Here is a 17,838-nt window from a genome sequence, read left to right on the forward strand (position 1 = left end):
GCTCCCATGTTTCTCTGTCCACTTGTGCCATTGCTTTAGCCAAAGGCACGGAGCTACCCCCTTTTCTTCCATCACATTGTAAGCTGGTGTACCCTCGGGCGGCGTCTCCTCTCCTACGCTCGCTTTGATGTAAGACTCCCCTTTCATCGCGCTCCTAAATGCTTTAAGGAATTTCATTTTCTCGTCTTTTAATTCACAAATTTTACAATCAATAGTTCACTGTTATTCCACAAAATTTGTAATCAATAGGTGACTTTAATTCCCGGAATACTCTTTGCTTGCCTTTCCCCTTCCAATCGAGTCCCACGGACTGCGTCCAATCCGTGCGCGACCCTTCTCTCCAACCAACCTATCCCAGCGCGGCTCTTAGTGACGTCACACCCACACACACTGCGGCTGACAAAGCCTCGCGGCTAGTCCTCCTTCACTCAATTCCTCCCGTAACAACTTTTTGCATGTATCGCGAGCTACCAAAAATTAAAACAGATCTGTCGGTTTACTACAGGAAGGGTAACATAATCGCTTCAGGACCTTAGGGACTTTTCACTAACCTCGGCCACTATTCGATCTCTTTCACCAGCCTCGGCCGCTATTCCGTCTTTCTCAGTCCCCACATTCGCAAGCAAATCTGACCCGCAGACCTACTCTCAACTTGTCAATGATCTGTTCTAGTGCACTTAGAATCTTGTCAAAGCCCGAAGTCGAAGTTTCTTTCACTCCCTAACACACGTACCCACTCGTTGACCACGCCCGATCAACCTACTAAACCGCCCAGACCACAACATGGATCAACATACTCCGGAGTCTCTTGACCTCGCAGGGCCCGTCTCAACAACAACAACCACGTGGACCTTTTTTTTTTATGCACAAAGCGCCAGACGCACATGAAGTTCGACGACTTCCCTACTCTCACACTCGGAGCCGCACCTCCGCTAACTCTATGAAGTTCGACGACTTCTCTACTTCTACACTCGGAGTCGCACCTCCGCTATCCTTAAAAGAAAATCCTCGCAACCTTTTCACACACCCTGCGGCAATAAGCTGTGCAAGCGCAAAACCCTAACTTCACTCATACCATCACTAGTACTGCCGACGCTGTTTCCACATCTCCTTTCTCTCCATTCGCAAGCTTCGAGATCCCGGGAAAGTCGCGGTGGACCTAGCCCATCATTATCTTGTCAATTATTTTCATTCAAGAAAAATCTAATTCAACTTCCCGAATGAGGCCTCAAAATGCGTAACCGTTAATTCAACACCATGTACTCTACTGATACAGGGTCCCAAAAGACGCAACCGTCCTCTGCTACCATCTACTGATAGAGCGGAACGTGGTAACAATTTACCTGCGTTCGGACGCTCTCTAGGTCGATGAATCTTTTGACTAAGTGGGAACTCTCTGTACTCTTGATCGATCAATCACCTTATATCGATAATCAATAACGAACATAAGCAACACCTTGAACAACATAACACTTAACAATTAATCCAGAATACATTTCGGCGAACCCTGACCTTTCAGCCAGGAATAACCACACCAGTTTATTGCAAAGTTAGTGAATTTATTTCCCTAGATTAACAAAGCTAGCACAATATAAATGTGTCTCAACACCAAATGATAAACATAAATGAACATTAATAGCTGTCCATATCGTCGAAACAAGTGTAATCTATGTAGCATTTGAATCACAAGGCATTCGATAGTGGCAATGCAAAGCACTAATACGATAATCTGTAATGGGCTAATTGCGTACATTTAGTCAGCATAACAAGATCTCCAATTGCATCGTGCGACATATGGAATCCTCATCTAACCTCAAATTAGCATCAGCATGTGGGACTTCATGCAAAAACAATTTGGCAACATCAATTTAGAAAACTCCTAGCTAGGGTTCTTATCAAAATCAGCAGTTGGTTACCTAAAAGAAACACAATGCAATTTTACAATTTCCTTTCATAATTACCAATTCCAATCAGCAATCAATGAAGTCTTCGTCTCACTGGTATCGTTTCTCGATCAGCATAGGGCCGGGACAAAGGGGCAGGGGTGAATGGGGCAATTGCCTCACGGCGGTAAGATAATATTACTACTTCATGCAAAGGGGCAAATCAAAGTTAAAGTCTCTAGGGCAAGAATCATTAAAGTCTCTTTCTCTCGACTAGAGAAAGCATCAAAGTCTCTCAAAATGGCGTCGCAGCAAAATGGGTCATAGTAGCTACGAAGTCAAAATGGCGGGATGTCCGAAGATAGAGCGAGAGCTTCCCTCTCGTGCACCTGGGTTTTATAGACAACAGTTCAAATCCAGTAGGGTCTCCATTGGAGGGTTCATAGGTTAGCTTCAAATTGACCAATCAAAAACGACAGTTCTCAAGCTTTTACTTAAGCATACATTATCCTTGGAGATGGGTACACAAGTTGCAACATTGTTTCTCGATTAGCTTACTCTCAGAGGCTCCATTGTCCGCACCTGCAAGCCGACCTTGAATTTAAGAGAAAATATGCCATGCTGGCACCAACTTTAAGATAAGCATGTGAACAGTTTCTGTGGAAAAGTACAGCTTCAAGCAGAAATACACGTTTAATAGCACAGTGGAAAAAATACGAACATCTAAACCGTGAGACCAGGCAACTAGGCCAAAGCCTCTGCTAAAGTAATGCTAAGCTAAGGCATTTCAAATAAGCAAATCGTAGCACACGTTTATGATTATGTCGGATTAGTGCAATTCTAATACACCACGTTATATAAAGCACGCGTATAAATGATGGCAAACTACTCTGAGGGCACATTTTGTCCCCGTACAATCTTTATTAGTTCGGTTAATATCACACATGATTGTTTCACACTACGTTTATGTGTTAATAAATCAAAACCTTCATTTTCTGCTTCATCAACAGTTCAGAGGAGACAGAAAACGGGGAAAGTTATAGCAGGTCAGTGGTCCTATGACATCACTCCCTGTGATGTCATTGGTGTCAAAGGACATGTGATGTAACTTCCGCTACCCTTAACATTTTGGTGAGTCAACACCCGTGCCTACATTATCTTTTTTGCAGAGATATAAAATGCAACTCGTATTCACTACATGTATTATTTACATATTTTAAAGAAAATCCCACTTTCTTCAGGGTGATATATTTCCAATCAAAATGTTAATACTATAATGATTATTAAGATTGTGGTGATGTAAAAAGTAGGCGTTGGGAGAATTAACTGTTTAGTTCAGTAAAGCTTACTTCTAAGGTTTGATAAATTCAAGAAATCTCGGGATTTGAGAGAGAGCACGGAGTTAGTCTAACAGAGCTCTACCAGGTGCCATAGGTGGGGCCAGGACAAGTTATTATTTTACTTGTTCATATGGCTAGAAAGCTACTTTCTGATCTCACATTAATGGGAAGAAAGTGAGAGAAAATAAACTAAGCACTAAAAATTAAAATAAAACATTCCCCCCAAAGAAAAAAAATAATTTCAAAAGGAATGCAAAATGAATGCAACTGAAGAGCATTTGGCCAGATCAATTGTTCACAGGACTGGGTTTTTCATTTCCGTTTAAACAGTGGGTTGGGGGAGGTGCTTGCCCTATAAATCAATCCTAAAATAGCCGCCAACAGTAAATTGACCAAAACCAATAATTCAATTACATTTGTCAAACGTTACATATTTTCAGAGGACAATTCTGCAGTACCACTGAGATTGTTTCATCTTTTAAACGAGCCACGAATTATTTGTAAGATTACATTGCTTAAAACAGGGGCAGGGTCAGCGGCGTAGCGCAAAATGATGGGACCCCTTGCAGAATGTGATGATGGGCCCTCGAGTCTCCTATATATCAGATGCATTAATTGGCCTTGGGCTGATGTGAGGCCTTCTGAAGGTCTGCGAGACGCACAAAGTGTTGGAGGCCGCCGTGTACGGCAGGGACCTGCTTCACATTGCTGGGCGGGGCCCAGGGCACGAGCATTAGAACCGGCCGGCAGTGTTTGGAGAGGGTGTTGACGCTGCTCGACGGCTGGTCCATGTCATTTCCTGCTTCTGCGCAGGGTGCGAAAGCAGGAGTGAGCTGCACCAGCACCCCTCACTCTGACACTCAAAGCCACGATGAAAGGTCGGGAAGCCGCCAGCTCACCACTCCGATGTAAAGTTAGTGGTACTTTGGTAATGTTTCCAATTAAGTTAGTTCAAAGGAGCAGCAGCGAGGGCAACATAGAACACAAAATAATAAGGGTTTATATCGTTTTGAAGAAAATGTCTTAAATCTGAAGCAAGAAATTAATAACGGAGCAATCTTGTCCTCATCTATAATGTGGAATGTGTGGGTTTAAAATAATGACTGAGCTCTTCATGTAAATGTGCGAAAGCCTTTGTGAATGGTACAATGTCCAGGTCGGTCTGGAAACTAAAAACAGCTCTGGCAAAAATATCAAAACCAGTCCCAGCTCCCTTCCTTTTTATTCTCGCTTGCTTCCCCACTGACCCCCTTCCCTCTCCAGATTTGCCTTCTTCCATGAACTCTGGGAAGATGGAGACAAAGAAAACAAGCATTGGCAAAGCCAATAGGTATCGTCTATGCGAGATCTATTGGTTTTGTCAGTGTTTGATTACACATGTTGCATAGCACGTCTTTTGTGCTACACGACTGAAAGTAAAGAAAAAATAGACCTATGACACTGTTGCACCATAGCGCTTTTATTTTCTACTTTTAGATGCGTTGCTGCTCAAAATGGGAATAAAAAAATGCGTACCCTTGAAAAATGTTGCTGCAATGCCGCTGATGCCGATCCTAAAGTAAAAAACAAAATGATGATCCGAAAAGAAAAAAAATGTGCCACCATTAAAAAATAATTTAAAAATGATGACGCAATGCCGATGATGCAGATCCGAAACACACATTTGTCATAAGCACAGTGCCAGTAGCAGATTGACCCAAATAAAACAAAATTAATTAGTACTTCATCCATGCTCCAAAAGAATAAAAGGAAGTGATGCCTTACGTTTGGTAGGCAATTACCAGCAGTTATAATGAATGACAATCGAGCCTGCAAATGGTAAGCAATGAGGGAGGTTCAAGCCCTTTACTACATACAACACCCTCACAGCAACAGCACATGCATGCTGTTTAGGCAAGACCTAAAAAGCTGTTGACCTTTAAAACCACCCGCCAACGGCTTCGGCACTCTTGGAAAATGCCAGATGCAATTAATGGCCAGTCAAGCTCTTGCAATGTCCCATTCCAAATGATGTTGGCTTCCCACTCGCAGGAATGTGTGCCAGGACTGCATGTGCACAGGAAGATGAGGTTGGTGGCTCTTTACACAAAAAAATACAAACCACTTTGTTCCAGCAATCTACCCTAAGCATATAATTAATGTTAACGTCGAAACCTTTTGAGAACTGACAGCCTGAGAGCACCAGTGCTGAGCCCCATTCTCTCTTAACTTTTGAATTTAGGTTAAATGTAGGATGAAACAAATCCCTGTGAAGTAATAAGCAAAGGGACATATCTCTTAACTCATTGTCGTTTAGAAGGGGTCACCCTCCCTGGACTTTTCTTCCAGTTCCAAACAAGCACAATGACCTGCTCCCTCCTCCCCCACCACCGCCCCCAAGACTTGAATGGGATCACGAGCCCTGAAACCTTTCTCTCTTTTCCAAAATAGCTTTTCTGTGTATTGATTTCAATGGAATTGCCCTCCAAAACCACTTAACGTCAGCTTCATTGGTGAGTCAAAAGTTTGAGAAGTATGGATTGAATAAAATGGGAAACACACTCAATCAGCTGTGGGATACAAAGCCCTGGTGGACAGTGGGGTCATTAGCTCTTTTAATACCGGAACACAGTCCAGAATATGCAACTTTCAAAATCTGTTCAGTTGTGCACCTGGAATGGAGGTCTTGCCAGACCTTCCGCATAAACCCTAGAAACATAACCACTCCTGCTTGTAGAGACCAACAGAAAAACAAGGAAGTGGGACAAACAAAACAAAACAGGCGCTAGAGTGGAGAGCTGGGTGCAAACTATTCTGAAGACGTTAATTGGAGTCCTGGAGGTTTGTCTATCTCTTTGGGAGAGAGTGACCAAACCACGACACGTTCATTGTGTGTAAAAGGCCGCTTTATTGGAACAGGTGCCCCTGAGCCTACCCCACCTGGCCTTTGCCTTACAAAACTAAAACCTCACTAGACATCGAATAACCTGACCCCTGCCCCTCCCCCTCCCTGGTCCCTCCCCCCCTACTCTCGTCCTGTCTTTTCCTTCTCCTCTCGTCTCCTTACTTTCTCCCGTCCTACCCGCTTCTTTGAACTTGTCCGCTAATGAGCAGTCTCCTGCCTGTCCATGTCTAAGTAATGCTCGTTCCCGTCCTAATACCAGAATTGCCCTGCCAACTCCGTCCTCCACCTGAGCTTTTAATAGCTGCCCTGCAGCTGTCCCCGCCACGGCACGCACCTGTCCAAAGCGACACCCTAATCAAACGCGGACACCTGCTCCAACAAATTCAACCTGTCACTGGGAGGGAGGGAGGGAGGGAGGGAAAGGAAACGGAGCTACCGGACAGTGCCCTGGCCACCAGGTCACCTTTTCTAAAATGGTGCCTAAGGCCTCAAAATGTCTGCATATATACATATGCCCACCCACCCTAATTGGCACCCCGGACGCCCGACCGCGTCGCAGGTCATGCCACCTCTCCCAAAACCCCCGGGGGGGGGGAACTCCTCGTTCCTCCTCTTCCCCCCCGAGGCCCCATTGGGAGAGAGTGACCAAACCACGACACGTTCATTGTGTGTAAAAGGCCGCTTTATTGGAACAGGTGCCCCTGAGCCTACCCCACCTGGCCTTTGCCTTACAAAACTAAAACCTCACTAGACATCGAATAACCTGTCCCCTGCCCCTCCCCCTCCCCTACCCCGGTCCCTCCCCCCCTACTCTCGTCCTGTCTTTTCCTTCTCCTCTCGTCTCCTTACTTTCTCCCGTCCTACCCGTTTCTTTGAACTTGTCCGCTAATGAGCAGTCTCCTGCCTGTCCATGTCTAAGTAATGCTCGTTCCCGTCCTAATACCAGAATTGCCCTGCCAACTCCGTCCTCCACCCGAGCTTTTAATAGCTGCCCTGCAGCTGTCCCCGCCACCAGAAAAAGGCCCTGACTTTTTCTGCCCCCCCTTTAGGACTCTTTTAAAAACACCTTCACTTGCTCCCTCAATTGCAACAGGTAAAGCTCCATACCTACAAAAGACAGATGCACTCCATCGTCCCTGAAAAACTCAGCATCCTCAAACCTTAAGTCCACATGCTCCAAAAAGGTCACGCCCCGCCCCACGCAAAAACCTTTCATTTCCTTGTTAAGTTTACGTCTAGCCCTCTCTATGGCACCCTGCTTCCTAGCTGCTCTCCACACCCGACGCGGAACAAAGGCCGTGAAAACAACATGGCACCCCTTCCACTGGTCTACCAGGATCTGTAAGTCCCTCTTCATCACTTTTCAAGAGGTTTAGCCCTGTGGTCACCACCAAATCATTCTCCCCCAGATGAATGCAGAGTAAATCCGGACAATGGCCCCTCCCCATTATGCTCTGCAAGCGAGGCAGAACCTCGTTCCACCTCATCCCCCCTTTTCCGAACCACGTAACCCGATAACGCGCTGGGTCAAGACCTAAGTTATCCCCTAGAGCCGTCCGTCGAGCTTGCCGCTGAGCCCATTTGATAAACGAATGGCCAATCACCCAGCTTGCAAGGTAATCCGCTTCCGGCCCCAGGACCACACCTGCAAAAGAAAAAAGACATGAAGACACACGAACACTCCCCCACCTCTTATACCACTTAAAAGTCACTGCCTCGCACATATCGCCTAAAGCAATCGGATCTCCATCTCCCCAGAGCCATCAGTTCCTCTCTACTCCACCCTTTGTTCCCAGCTTCCGTAGCCACCCCAATCCGAAAGGAATGCGTCCCAAAACCAGCGGCATCCAACCCAAGATGAGCCAGCCCTTTCCGCAAAACCGCTAAGAGCTGCGCCGCGGACACCCTCTTACCGTCGGCGTGACGAAAAACCTGCCCGACCATGGACGTAGACCGTTTACGCAGCTGTTCCCCACAAAAAACGGGGCAAATGCTCCTGACCAGATAACGCCTAAGGACGACCGTAACCCCCACCCCTATTTGATCGGTCTTTGATCGCCGCACGCGCAGCGCCACCCCTTCCGCCGCCGGTTGCACTTCCCGCCACTGAATACCCGAACGCCCCGGCAAGCCCAGTAACTCCGACACACGAAAGGCCCCGAAAAATAGCCACGACATAAGTGTCCGGAAAAGTAAAGTCTCATGCCCATCATAGCAAATACCTCCCAGGACCGGTAGCAACCGTTTTAGTAAGACCAGGGATATTGGCCGTCGCACACGCCCTGTAACCCCCAATGTTTTCCCCCAGCCTTGAAGGATCCGAAGACCCAGTTCCCCCGCTGAGGGAGGGTAGCCCCAAAACAGCTTCCCCATAAACCCCACCGCTGCCAACTTATCCGAAATCGTGACTCTGGATTGCCCCTTTCCAATCAAATCCATAATAAACTGTACCACATCCTCCACGACCTCCTCCTGCCTCACCCGTCGCCGTGGCCCGGATCCCAGGAACTCTTCCCATGCTTTCCCATATGCCTGCCGTGTAGACGTGCCAAAGAGTTCATAACCAGTCGTAGCATCCGGAATTGCCTACTCTCCACAGCGCCACAGGCATGCGAATTCTCGTCAAAGCCACGCCCGTGGCTAATCCATGGAACCGCTCCCACTGAGAACGAGACAAAGCATCAGCAATGTCATTATTCACACCCGGAACGTGTCTTGCTCTGAAATGTATATCATTTCGCAAGCATTGCAGTACAAAAACACGCATTAACTGCAGTACCCCGGCTTCTCGCGCAGACTGACGATTAACCATCTGTACCACCGCCATGTTGTCCACCCAAAAAAGCACCCGCAAGTGCCGAAGTTCCGCGCCCCACAAGCACACCGCCACTATCAGCGGGAAAAGTTCCAAAAATGCGATGCTCCGACCCCCATTCTTCCATTTGTTCGGCCACTCTTCCGCACACCAAAGACCCTCCCAGTGCAATCCAAATCCCGTAGACCCCACCGCATCGGAAAAAAGCTGGACATCCCACTCACAGTCATGCCACACCTTCAAAGGGATGCCATTGAAGGATTCCAAGAACATGGCCCACATTCGCAAATCCTTGCGCACCCCCACCTTCAACCGCACATGGTGATGTGGAAGCGCCTGACCCGCTAACGCAAGAGCGAGCCGCCTGCAGAATGTTCGTCCCGCTCGCACCACTCTACAGGCAAAATTCAAATGCCCCAAAAGCACTTGGACCTCTCGCACCGTGACCTTACGCCTGTCCAACATTCTGGAGATCCTGCTGACCATGTCCGCTTTCTTGTCAGCTGGCAACCTGGCCATACCTGCCACCGTATCCAGTTCAATCCCCAAAAATGACAGCGCCATACCTGGCCCCACTGTCTTATCGGGAGCCAGGGGCACACCCAGGTCTCCCATGATCTCCACAAACCGGCCCAGCATCGCCGCACAACGCGGGCTGGCCGCCGGCGCCGCAAAGAAAAAGTCGTCCAAATAGTGCGTTACCCATTGGTGACCCGTAATTCTCTCAAAGATCCACTGTAGCGCCGTACTAAATTGCTCAAACAGCGCACACGAGCTGGAGCACCCCATGGGCAATGCCTTGTCAACATACCAGCACCCTTGAAACTGGATGCCCAGCAGCTCAAAATCGTCCAGATGGACTGGAAGGAGCCGAAATGCAGACTTAATGTCAGTTTTTGCCATTAAGGCCCCCGGGCCCAACTGCTCCACTATAGCGACCGCCACATCCACCGACGCGTAAGACACCTTGGTTAAATCCTCTGGGATGAAATCGTTGACCGACGATCCTTCCGGCCAAGACAAGTGATGAATTAACCGGAACTGCCCCCTCTCTTTCTTGGGGACAACGCCAATAGGCGACACAATGAGGTTCCGCAGGGGCCATACCGAAAAAGGACCAGCCATGCGACCCTCACGCACTTCCTTCTGTAATTTCTGCTGCACCAATTCTTCCTTCCCGTGAACAGACCGTAAATTCTCCACCCAGCGCCGCGCCCTCGGGCCCTGATAACCCAACCGAAAACCGTCGCGAAAACCCCGCACCAACAAGTCCGCGTCCCCCGACCTGTCATATTCCGCCAAATAAAACTCAAGGCGGTCCACCTTAACTGGCGTAAGAGCCTTTCCCTGCAAATCCCTGCCGTTGCCACAGCCCCTCTCTCCCTCCAAAGTTATTGGCCGTTCCCCCACTCTGTGCTCCCCCCGAGCTAGAGGAATTCTGCTGTCCACCACGTGATGTGACTGGATGACGTCCCACGCACTTCGAACATTCATGGCGGAACTTACAATATTCCCTGGTACAAAGGCCTTTATTGTAGTCCCAGCATGCCCCCGAGCGACCGGACCCTGTAGTGGTAGAGCTACTTGGACTAGCGCCCCCGGAGCCCACCCCTTGGGTGGGGCGCTCCCGAAAGGGCGATAGATTATGGGCAAACCACTGGCCGTGAAGACCGTCTTGCCAAATTTGGCCGGCCCCATAGTGTGCTGCCACAGATCCGCATCGATTTCACCCCACTGCACCTCCGGATCCGCGGCCATGCGCACCCTGAACTCCTTGTCGTACTGTCGCCACGCATAACCCCCGTAGTTAAGTTGAGCCTTCCGGATAATGTCCATATACTTGAACAACGCTACCGCCCTCTCCGGAAACCGCTCACAATACATGCTCGCAAAAATCAAGAAGGCAGCCGTCCAATTTTCGATATTCACCGGCACCTTCGGCCTCTTGGAAAGCTCCCATTCTTCTTCTTTGGAGCCCTCCTTCTCCCAGACCTCCCGGTGCAATAATTTTAAAACATCCACATATTCCCCTTTCCAAATTTTATCTTTCATGGCTTGCATTAAATGCGCCCCCAGAGGTTTTGCTGTGCCCATATAGGGCAATTTTACCCGCTTTGAGGCCGGCTCCCCTTCTTTTTCCTCTTTCGCGGCCTTCCCCGCACCCTTGTCCTCTGTACCCGCCTCTCCCCCACGAAGCGTACCTGACGTCTGCGCCTCCTTCACCGCCTCCCCACTCGCCCCGACTTCGGTGGCCACACCCATGTCCTGCACATACACCCCTTTTACCAGGCGCACTGACTCCTCTCTCGCTTCCGAAGCCACCAATACCATCGAGCAGGAAGATCCCTTACCTGGAGAGAGCAACGGGGGCCACTCCTGCACCGTCCGCACTTCTCCTCCAGCTCTTTCCTTCTGACGGCCCCCTGGCCACCCCAACAAGTGCTCCGCCACCTGCAACGACTTACGGACAGGGTTAGAATCCCCCCCGCCCCTTCTGCTCCCACCATTCAGCCTCGCTCCCGCTATTCCGCAATTCTCCTTCCTCCAGGCTCACATCCGACTCAGCCTCTTCCCGTGCAACTGTCCCTCTGGCATCAAGCGCACCACAACCCCCACAAACCACGCATCCCGCAGACACCCTTTTACTCTTCGTCCGTATACCTGACGGGCCCGGACGTTGCTCCTCCCAAGCAGCGGCGTCGGGGGGCGCAAAACCCACACCGCCCAGAAGAAGCGTCCGCAGCCTCCCGCCTTCGTCCACGCCGTCCTGCCGATGACATCCAGCTGGCCGCTCCAGGGCCCGCCTTCGCTTCTTCCCAGGGTGACCGAGCCGCATCCTGCTCGCCTGGGTCTTCCTCCTCGAAGTCCAATGGATCCTGCCAAACAAGGTCTGGTGTGCCAGGAGATGAAATGGACTCTACCTGCCCCTGCGTGGCAACACCACCCTCCCTGGACTGGACCTCTCCCCCCACGCTAACTTCCTCATCCTCCAACCTACTCCCTGCCTTCATGGCCCCATAGACCCTCATGGGGGCCCAGGGGCCCTATAATTTACTGGGTCCTCACTCTCTGACCACCCACCCTCTCCTAAGCCTGGGCCCCCTTCGTCCTCACTGCTGCTCCATTGCAGCATGGTCGGTCATTTTTGGGAAATTGGGACCCTCGGATCCCTGGGGCCACTCAACCCTGACGCCTCTCCTTGGCCTCCTGCCCCCGTGCCTTCAATTGCGGACCCCACCCCCGCTGTCGGAGGGGGGCTGCTGCCCACAATTCCCATCTCCCCTTCCTCTCCGTATCCCTTCGTCCTCCGAACCGCTAGGCCCCCAGTCCCAGCCAATTTCGGACCTGCCCTTAGGCCCTTCGCCTTCCCCACACTGCGACCCTGTAACGCACCTGTTTTGAGGCCACCGGGCCCCGGGCGGCGTGCCTTTTCCCAGGCGGTGCTCTAATCCACCGCTCTTCAAAGCCTGAGGGCGCCTCGCCCCGGGGGAAGCCCTCGGGAACCCCGAGTCCGCCTCCTGCCTCCCAGCCCTCCCTTTCCCCGCCCTCCCGACCGCCCCCCGAACAACTCCCCTTACCTGGCATCCTGCCGCGGAGCAGCGGCGGCGAGCAAGCCGCAACCGCCGCTGCTACTCCCTCTGAGGCCCTGCGCGCCGGGCGTCCAGGCGCCAGGGCCTCTTCTCTGACCAAGTCCATGCGGCCGGCCTGCTGCAGCAGCACCAAGGCCTCCCGGACTTTCGCGTTGTGAGCCATGGGACCAACTCCACTGAAAACTTCGATGTGTATAGAGGTAAGCGTACACACAACCTGAATTCGCCTTGTCTTCCCTGACTCTTTAGACCACTTAAAAGCCTACACAGCTAACAAACACCAACGCGCTCACTAAGCCTAGGCCGCTAACCACGAGAAAAGGAAACGGAGCTACCGGACAGGGCCCTGGCCACCAGGTCACCTTTTCTAAAATGGTGCCTGAGGCCACAAAATGTCCGCATATATACATATGCCCACCCACCCTAATTGGCACCCCGGACGCCCAACCGCGTCGCGGGTCATGCCACCTCTCCCAAAAACCCCATGGGGGGAACTCCTCGTTCCTCCTCTTCCCCCCCGAGGCCCCATTGTGACACCAGCAGTGGTGAAGGAGTCTTGCAAGGAACAGGTCACCGCACCACCCATGCCCCAAGAAAGTTCTGAATGCTAAAATGCCACTCTCAGGTTAAATTTAGTGTTTAGTGTTTTTGTTACTTTGCCCACACTGTACAGGGCTAGTCCCTGGTCTTTGTTTACTGGGCATTTCATGTTGATTGGTTTAGCCTTTCCGAAGTTATAAGAAAGAGTACCAACTGCACTTGTATAGACAGATTTACCTCCGAATATTTTGCTCACTTGTGGCCACAAACGCATAGCAAGCAGCAAAACAAATAAGTGTGTGAGTCTAGACAGTTTACACTGACCTTTTGATGAAAGCAGAAGAATAATTTTTTTAGGCAAGCGATATTTGAGTCCATATTTTCAAATGTTTGAAAAATGTTTTGCATTATCGCTACTTATTTTTTTAAAATAAATTGTCAGTTCCGTTCATTTCAAAGGTTGCTGTTTCTATGATTCGCATCTGAGTCATCCAACTCAAAAGTACAGTTCTACTTTTTAAGAATGGCATTATTCTATTAATCACTAGCACTGAAATCCCAAACAGATGTGTGACAAATTCAGTTAATATTCATTGAATTCAACTGCAGTCATGCTTTTTCTCTCTATAAAATACATGGCCATATGGTGGCCATGATTAAAGCACATTTCACGTTTTAGGCAACATTTTTTGTTTTATTTTATTCCGCTTAGCGACAGGTCATTGAGAACGGAGTGAATTAGCCAATTGACCTTAGAAAGGATTTAGGATTTGGTGATAAGAAGCACAGTGCAGGGGTGGTCAAGGCAGAGACAGAAAAAGAATATATTACAGTGCTGTTGCAGATATTTAGATCACTTTCAATTTCTGTTATCAATTCTTTTTTCAGTTATGATGGGAAATACACTTGAATAACAATCTGACACTTCGTGTAAAATTAAATAGCAAATTGCAATGTGTCATTTCTGCAATGAATTAAAAAGCTGATCCAGGCTAAGATTGAATATCATTTTCCTCCATTTGAGATTACATTTTTGTGTTATTTACTTCACTGTGGTGAATCAGGGAAAGCTTTGAAAAGTGTGTTTTTTAAGTTGGATATTACAACCAGGAAACACATTGCAATCAAAAACCTAACGGTTTAAATCCAAATTTCACCAGTTCTTTGCCTTTGCACTTTTCAACTGAAGTAACCCTTTGAATGTCCTGCATGGGGTACATTTTTTTTGTACAGTATTCTTTCTGGAGAAAGTGGTGTCTCGCACTGTTGATTGGAAGGGACACTGTTGTGACCGCTCCCTTGTTTCTGAACTGTTACTGCTTAAAAAACACTTTAAAAAGCAAGTGAAATCAATGTTACTTTCAAAGTTTCATGTTTCAAAACAACATTAAAAGTCAGCACTTGTATTTTTAGAGTGACTCTAAGTTTAAGCCTCAGCTTGCAATAAATTACTTGGCTCTGCCATGAGCAATATGAACATGTGAACAGCCTTATTTTCTTTAAAAAAAAATGCAAATGTGGATTACTTTACATCCACAATAGAGGAATCACAAACTCCTACTTGCAAGCTATTTCCGGAATTAATGGTTTATCCCTACCGAAAACTAATCTCAGGGCCACAGTCCCTTAGTGAAGATTTTTTTTCAAAGGTAAAATTAAAAAAAATGTATGTGGATTTTCCCAACGACATCAGTAAGTCTGATTATACCGCTTTCAAAAAAGCTACTGCTGACCCCACTTTCAGTTCAAATTTCAGTCCTATTTCACTGCATGTCTTGCCAGCCAAGAACTCTGAGAAGGCTTTGAATATGCATTTAAGTGCATATCTTGAGAATAGCGATCCTGTGGACAGCTCCCAGTCTGGCTTTAAACAAGCACGTGTTACAGAGTCTGCCTTGCTCGGAATAATTGACATTAGAGGCATTTTGGGCCAGACAGGATCCGCTGCCCTTGTTTTATTGGACCTCATGGTGAGATTTGAAATGGTATCCCACACAGTCTTACTAGCTAGAATCATGGGCTTTGGTTTAGGATAAATGCCCTGAATTGGATTAAATCCTTTCTTAGTGATCTAAGTCAAAGGATCATCTGGCTGCCAACCTTACAAATCTCAAGAATTCACAATTGTAGTGAATCCTAGTTCGTTTTAATGGGATAGCAGGAGTTAGCTTAGCCGTAGGCTTGTAGACTCGTGCCCCGTCACCTAGTGACTTTTAACCTACTTAGCTTGCTCTGTCTTAGCCCATTTAATTATTTATTTCCTCTAAGATGGCTGCCTTGTTTATAGTTAGGCCACTTGTTATGAGTTTTATTATCAGTGTCACTGCACCAAGGCGTCAAGATCAAGCACAAAAGACAAACAAACAGTAGGTGTTCACACTTAGGGATTTTCCCTCTCTATACTTTCGAGGGATTGTTGATATTAATTGCCGTCCCAAGCATGCCTGTTATCTATTGTTTTGGAATACACCTACATCAGGGGACCTTGTAGATCTGTATAAATACATCACACTTTAGACAGATAATCAGAGGGATTCCGACCAGAGGGCATCGCCACCATCGCTGATACCGATGCTGCAGTCGTCTTGACGCTGACCCAGTCTTCGTGTCCCTGCGGAGTCTGAGATAGAGACCTCATTCCAAGGTAACGAGGGTTGGGGGCTCCTCTCATGGACACGGTTTTGGCAGATTAGGTTTAGAAAACCCAGCTCTCCTTTAGGTAGGAGGTTAGGCCTATTCACATGAGGGTAATAGGGCATATTCCATCTTATATATCTCTTTCATGTATTGCAAAATGGTGGGGGTCTTCATAACAATGACTCTCTTCTTCACAATACTGTTACTTGCTATATTCATTATCCTAATCATTGCAGTCCATGCAACTTATTGCAAATTGCAGTTATGTTAAATAAAAAGCTATTATAACTTTACTGCATCTGTGTCATTGCCTGTGTTTGTATGAGACATAATATATCTGTGAGAAAAGGGTAATTTCCGTTTAACCACGACAATCCCTGAGATATCTTATTTTTGAGTCCATGCGTAAACGGCTGCCATAAATCACCTTTTACTATTGTGTTTCTGGTGAGGTGCTGCTAGTGAGCCGGTAAGGTTGGGATGACAGTTGCGACTTGTTGTAGGAAAGAGGCAGTCGCCTACAAACAAAAGTACTGCCATCCTTAAACCAGCAGTCTTGCTCAGAGCAAGAGTCCAAACTACGACATGGCGCCACCAACGATGGTGTTTAGGCACTAATTTACGGATACCCTGACTATCACTGTCTCACAGACAAACAGGTACCCTTAGTACCATTATACGGAGACGTCCGTGGTCTTTGGGAGAATCCTCCTCAGCTGAACAGGTAACACCTAATTAAGCTGTAGGTTGTTCGAGCTCGAACTCTTACAAAGGAAAAGACTTCCCCTATTTGGTGTTCCGTTTCTCTAAACAAATATGGCTAATACCATAGATATTCCTGCAAATGCTAGACATGCACTTACACAACATTTATTAGCGCATGGCCTTACAGACGAGGGCGGGGATGTTACTCTAATAATAGAGCCAACTGAAGCATACCAAATAGAAATGTTTTATGGCTGGGTCACCTTTCCTGAGGCTGACCAAAGAACGCACACATTTCATACATATGAAATTGCGAACGTACCTGTACGGTACGAAGCATACCAGTATCATGAGATATCGCTCACGTATCAAGAGCATCAGAACTGGTTTGAAGGCGCCCTACCACATGTACTACGGAGAGTGAGGCTAGGTCCCTTAAGTAATGAGGGACCTACATGGCCTATGTTTGCCACATATACACCTCAACCAGGCATACAGACCATGCCGATCGCAGATTTACGAGTTTTATATAATGAATTAGTGGCATTATATAGACGATTGGTTCAGTTCGTACTGCGAATATTGAACACAACACCAGCTCGTCCAGCACCGCCAGTAGCTGGTGGTTATCAATTGGTTACTGGGATTAATCTATTACGGGTAAAGTGCCCACGGAACGGGAAGAAATACCGTTCTGGATAGCCCAGAAAACTAATCAGCTGGAAGCTGTGTTTCCCCATACGGGACCACATTGCTCACTATGTGCTTGCCATTTGGGATGGTTCCCTCGGTGGATGACTGTGCCACATGGGGTACGGTCTTCGCTGCCATATATACTACCACACATGGTACCCCGACACTTGCCAATTTACCGGAAGTGTTGAAACAAATACAAAATGAACATGGGGCTGCACCGGCCCTGGATCTAGGGATGAAATTAATGCGTAACTTTGACGCCGTATCCTCGATAATACTGAGTAATATTAAAGGGGAAGCGGTAGCACTGGCAATACGCTAGCGTCTCCGAGACACTCCAAATGTGGAACAAGAGAGACAGCTACCGAAAATAATTTCCGATACCTATACTAGTATAGGACGGGATAGTTTGGGAGCCAAGCCTAAAAGATTAGAGTTACAAAGTACCGCCCATAAGGAGGGTGCGAAGCAGGCACAAGAGGGCTCTAAGAAGCGCTGGGACAAACAGAAAGATTTCAGAGAAAAAAGAAATAAGAGAGCTGATTCTCCATACCCGGAGTACTCCCAAAGGAGGTATAATATCAGAAATAGGGAGAACATTAGAACTCCAGACAGATATACTGATTCACGTCCCTCTCGTTCCTTTCAGGACGCACCGGATAAACGTAGCGAGAGAGGGGGCCGTCAAGATCGACGTCCGGAATACGTGAAAGAAAAGAAAGACTCACCACAGTCTACCATTAAAAAA

The 17,838-nt window shown here is 47.9% G+C and overlaps 1 protein-coding gene across 7 annotated transcripts in view; it reads left to right on the plus strand.

Moving 5' to 3' along the window:
- Nucleotides 1-17,838, plus strand: part of FAM124A (family with sequence similarity 124 member A) — a 224,977-nt gene that overhangs the window by 53,737 nt on the left and 153,402 nt on the right. Inside the window, exon 2 of one of the 7 annotated variants that reach the window (XM_069205435.1) lies at nucleotides 2,894-2,929. The exons of 5 other annotated variants lie outside the window; for them this stretch is intronic. In XM_069205435.1, coding sequence (XP_069061536.1) covers nucleotides 2,894-2,929 — 36 coding nt within the window. Of the gene's footprint in view, nucleotides 1-2,893; nucleotides 3,015-17,838 lie in introns of those variants that run through there. One more of the 7 variants, XM_069205438.1, reaches the window with a different exon arrangement.

This window comes from Pleurodeles waltl, chromosome 8 (genome assembly GCF_031143425.1).
Source record: "Pleurodeles waltl isolate 20211129_DDA chromosome 8, aPleWal1.hap1.20221129, whole genome shotgun sequence".
Taxonomy (NCBI): domain Eukaryota; kingdom Metazoa; phylum Chordata; class Amphibia; order Caudata; family Salamandridae; genus Pleurodeles; species Pleurodeles waltl.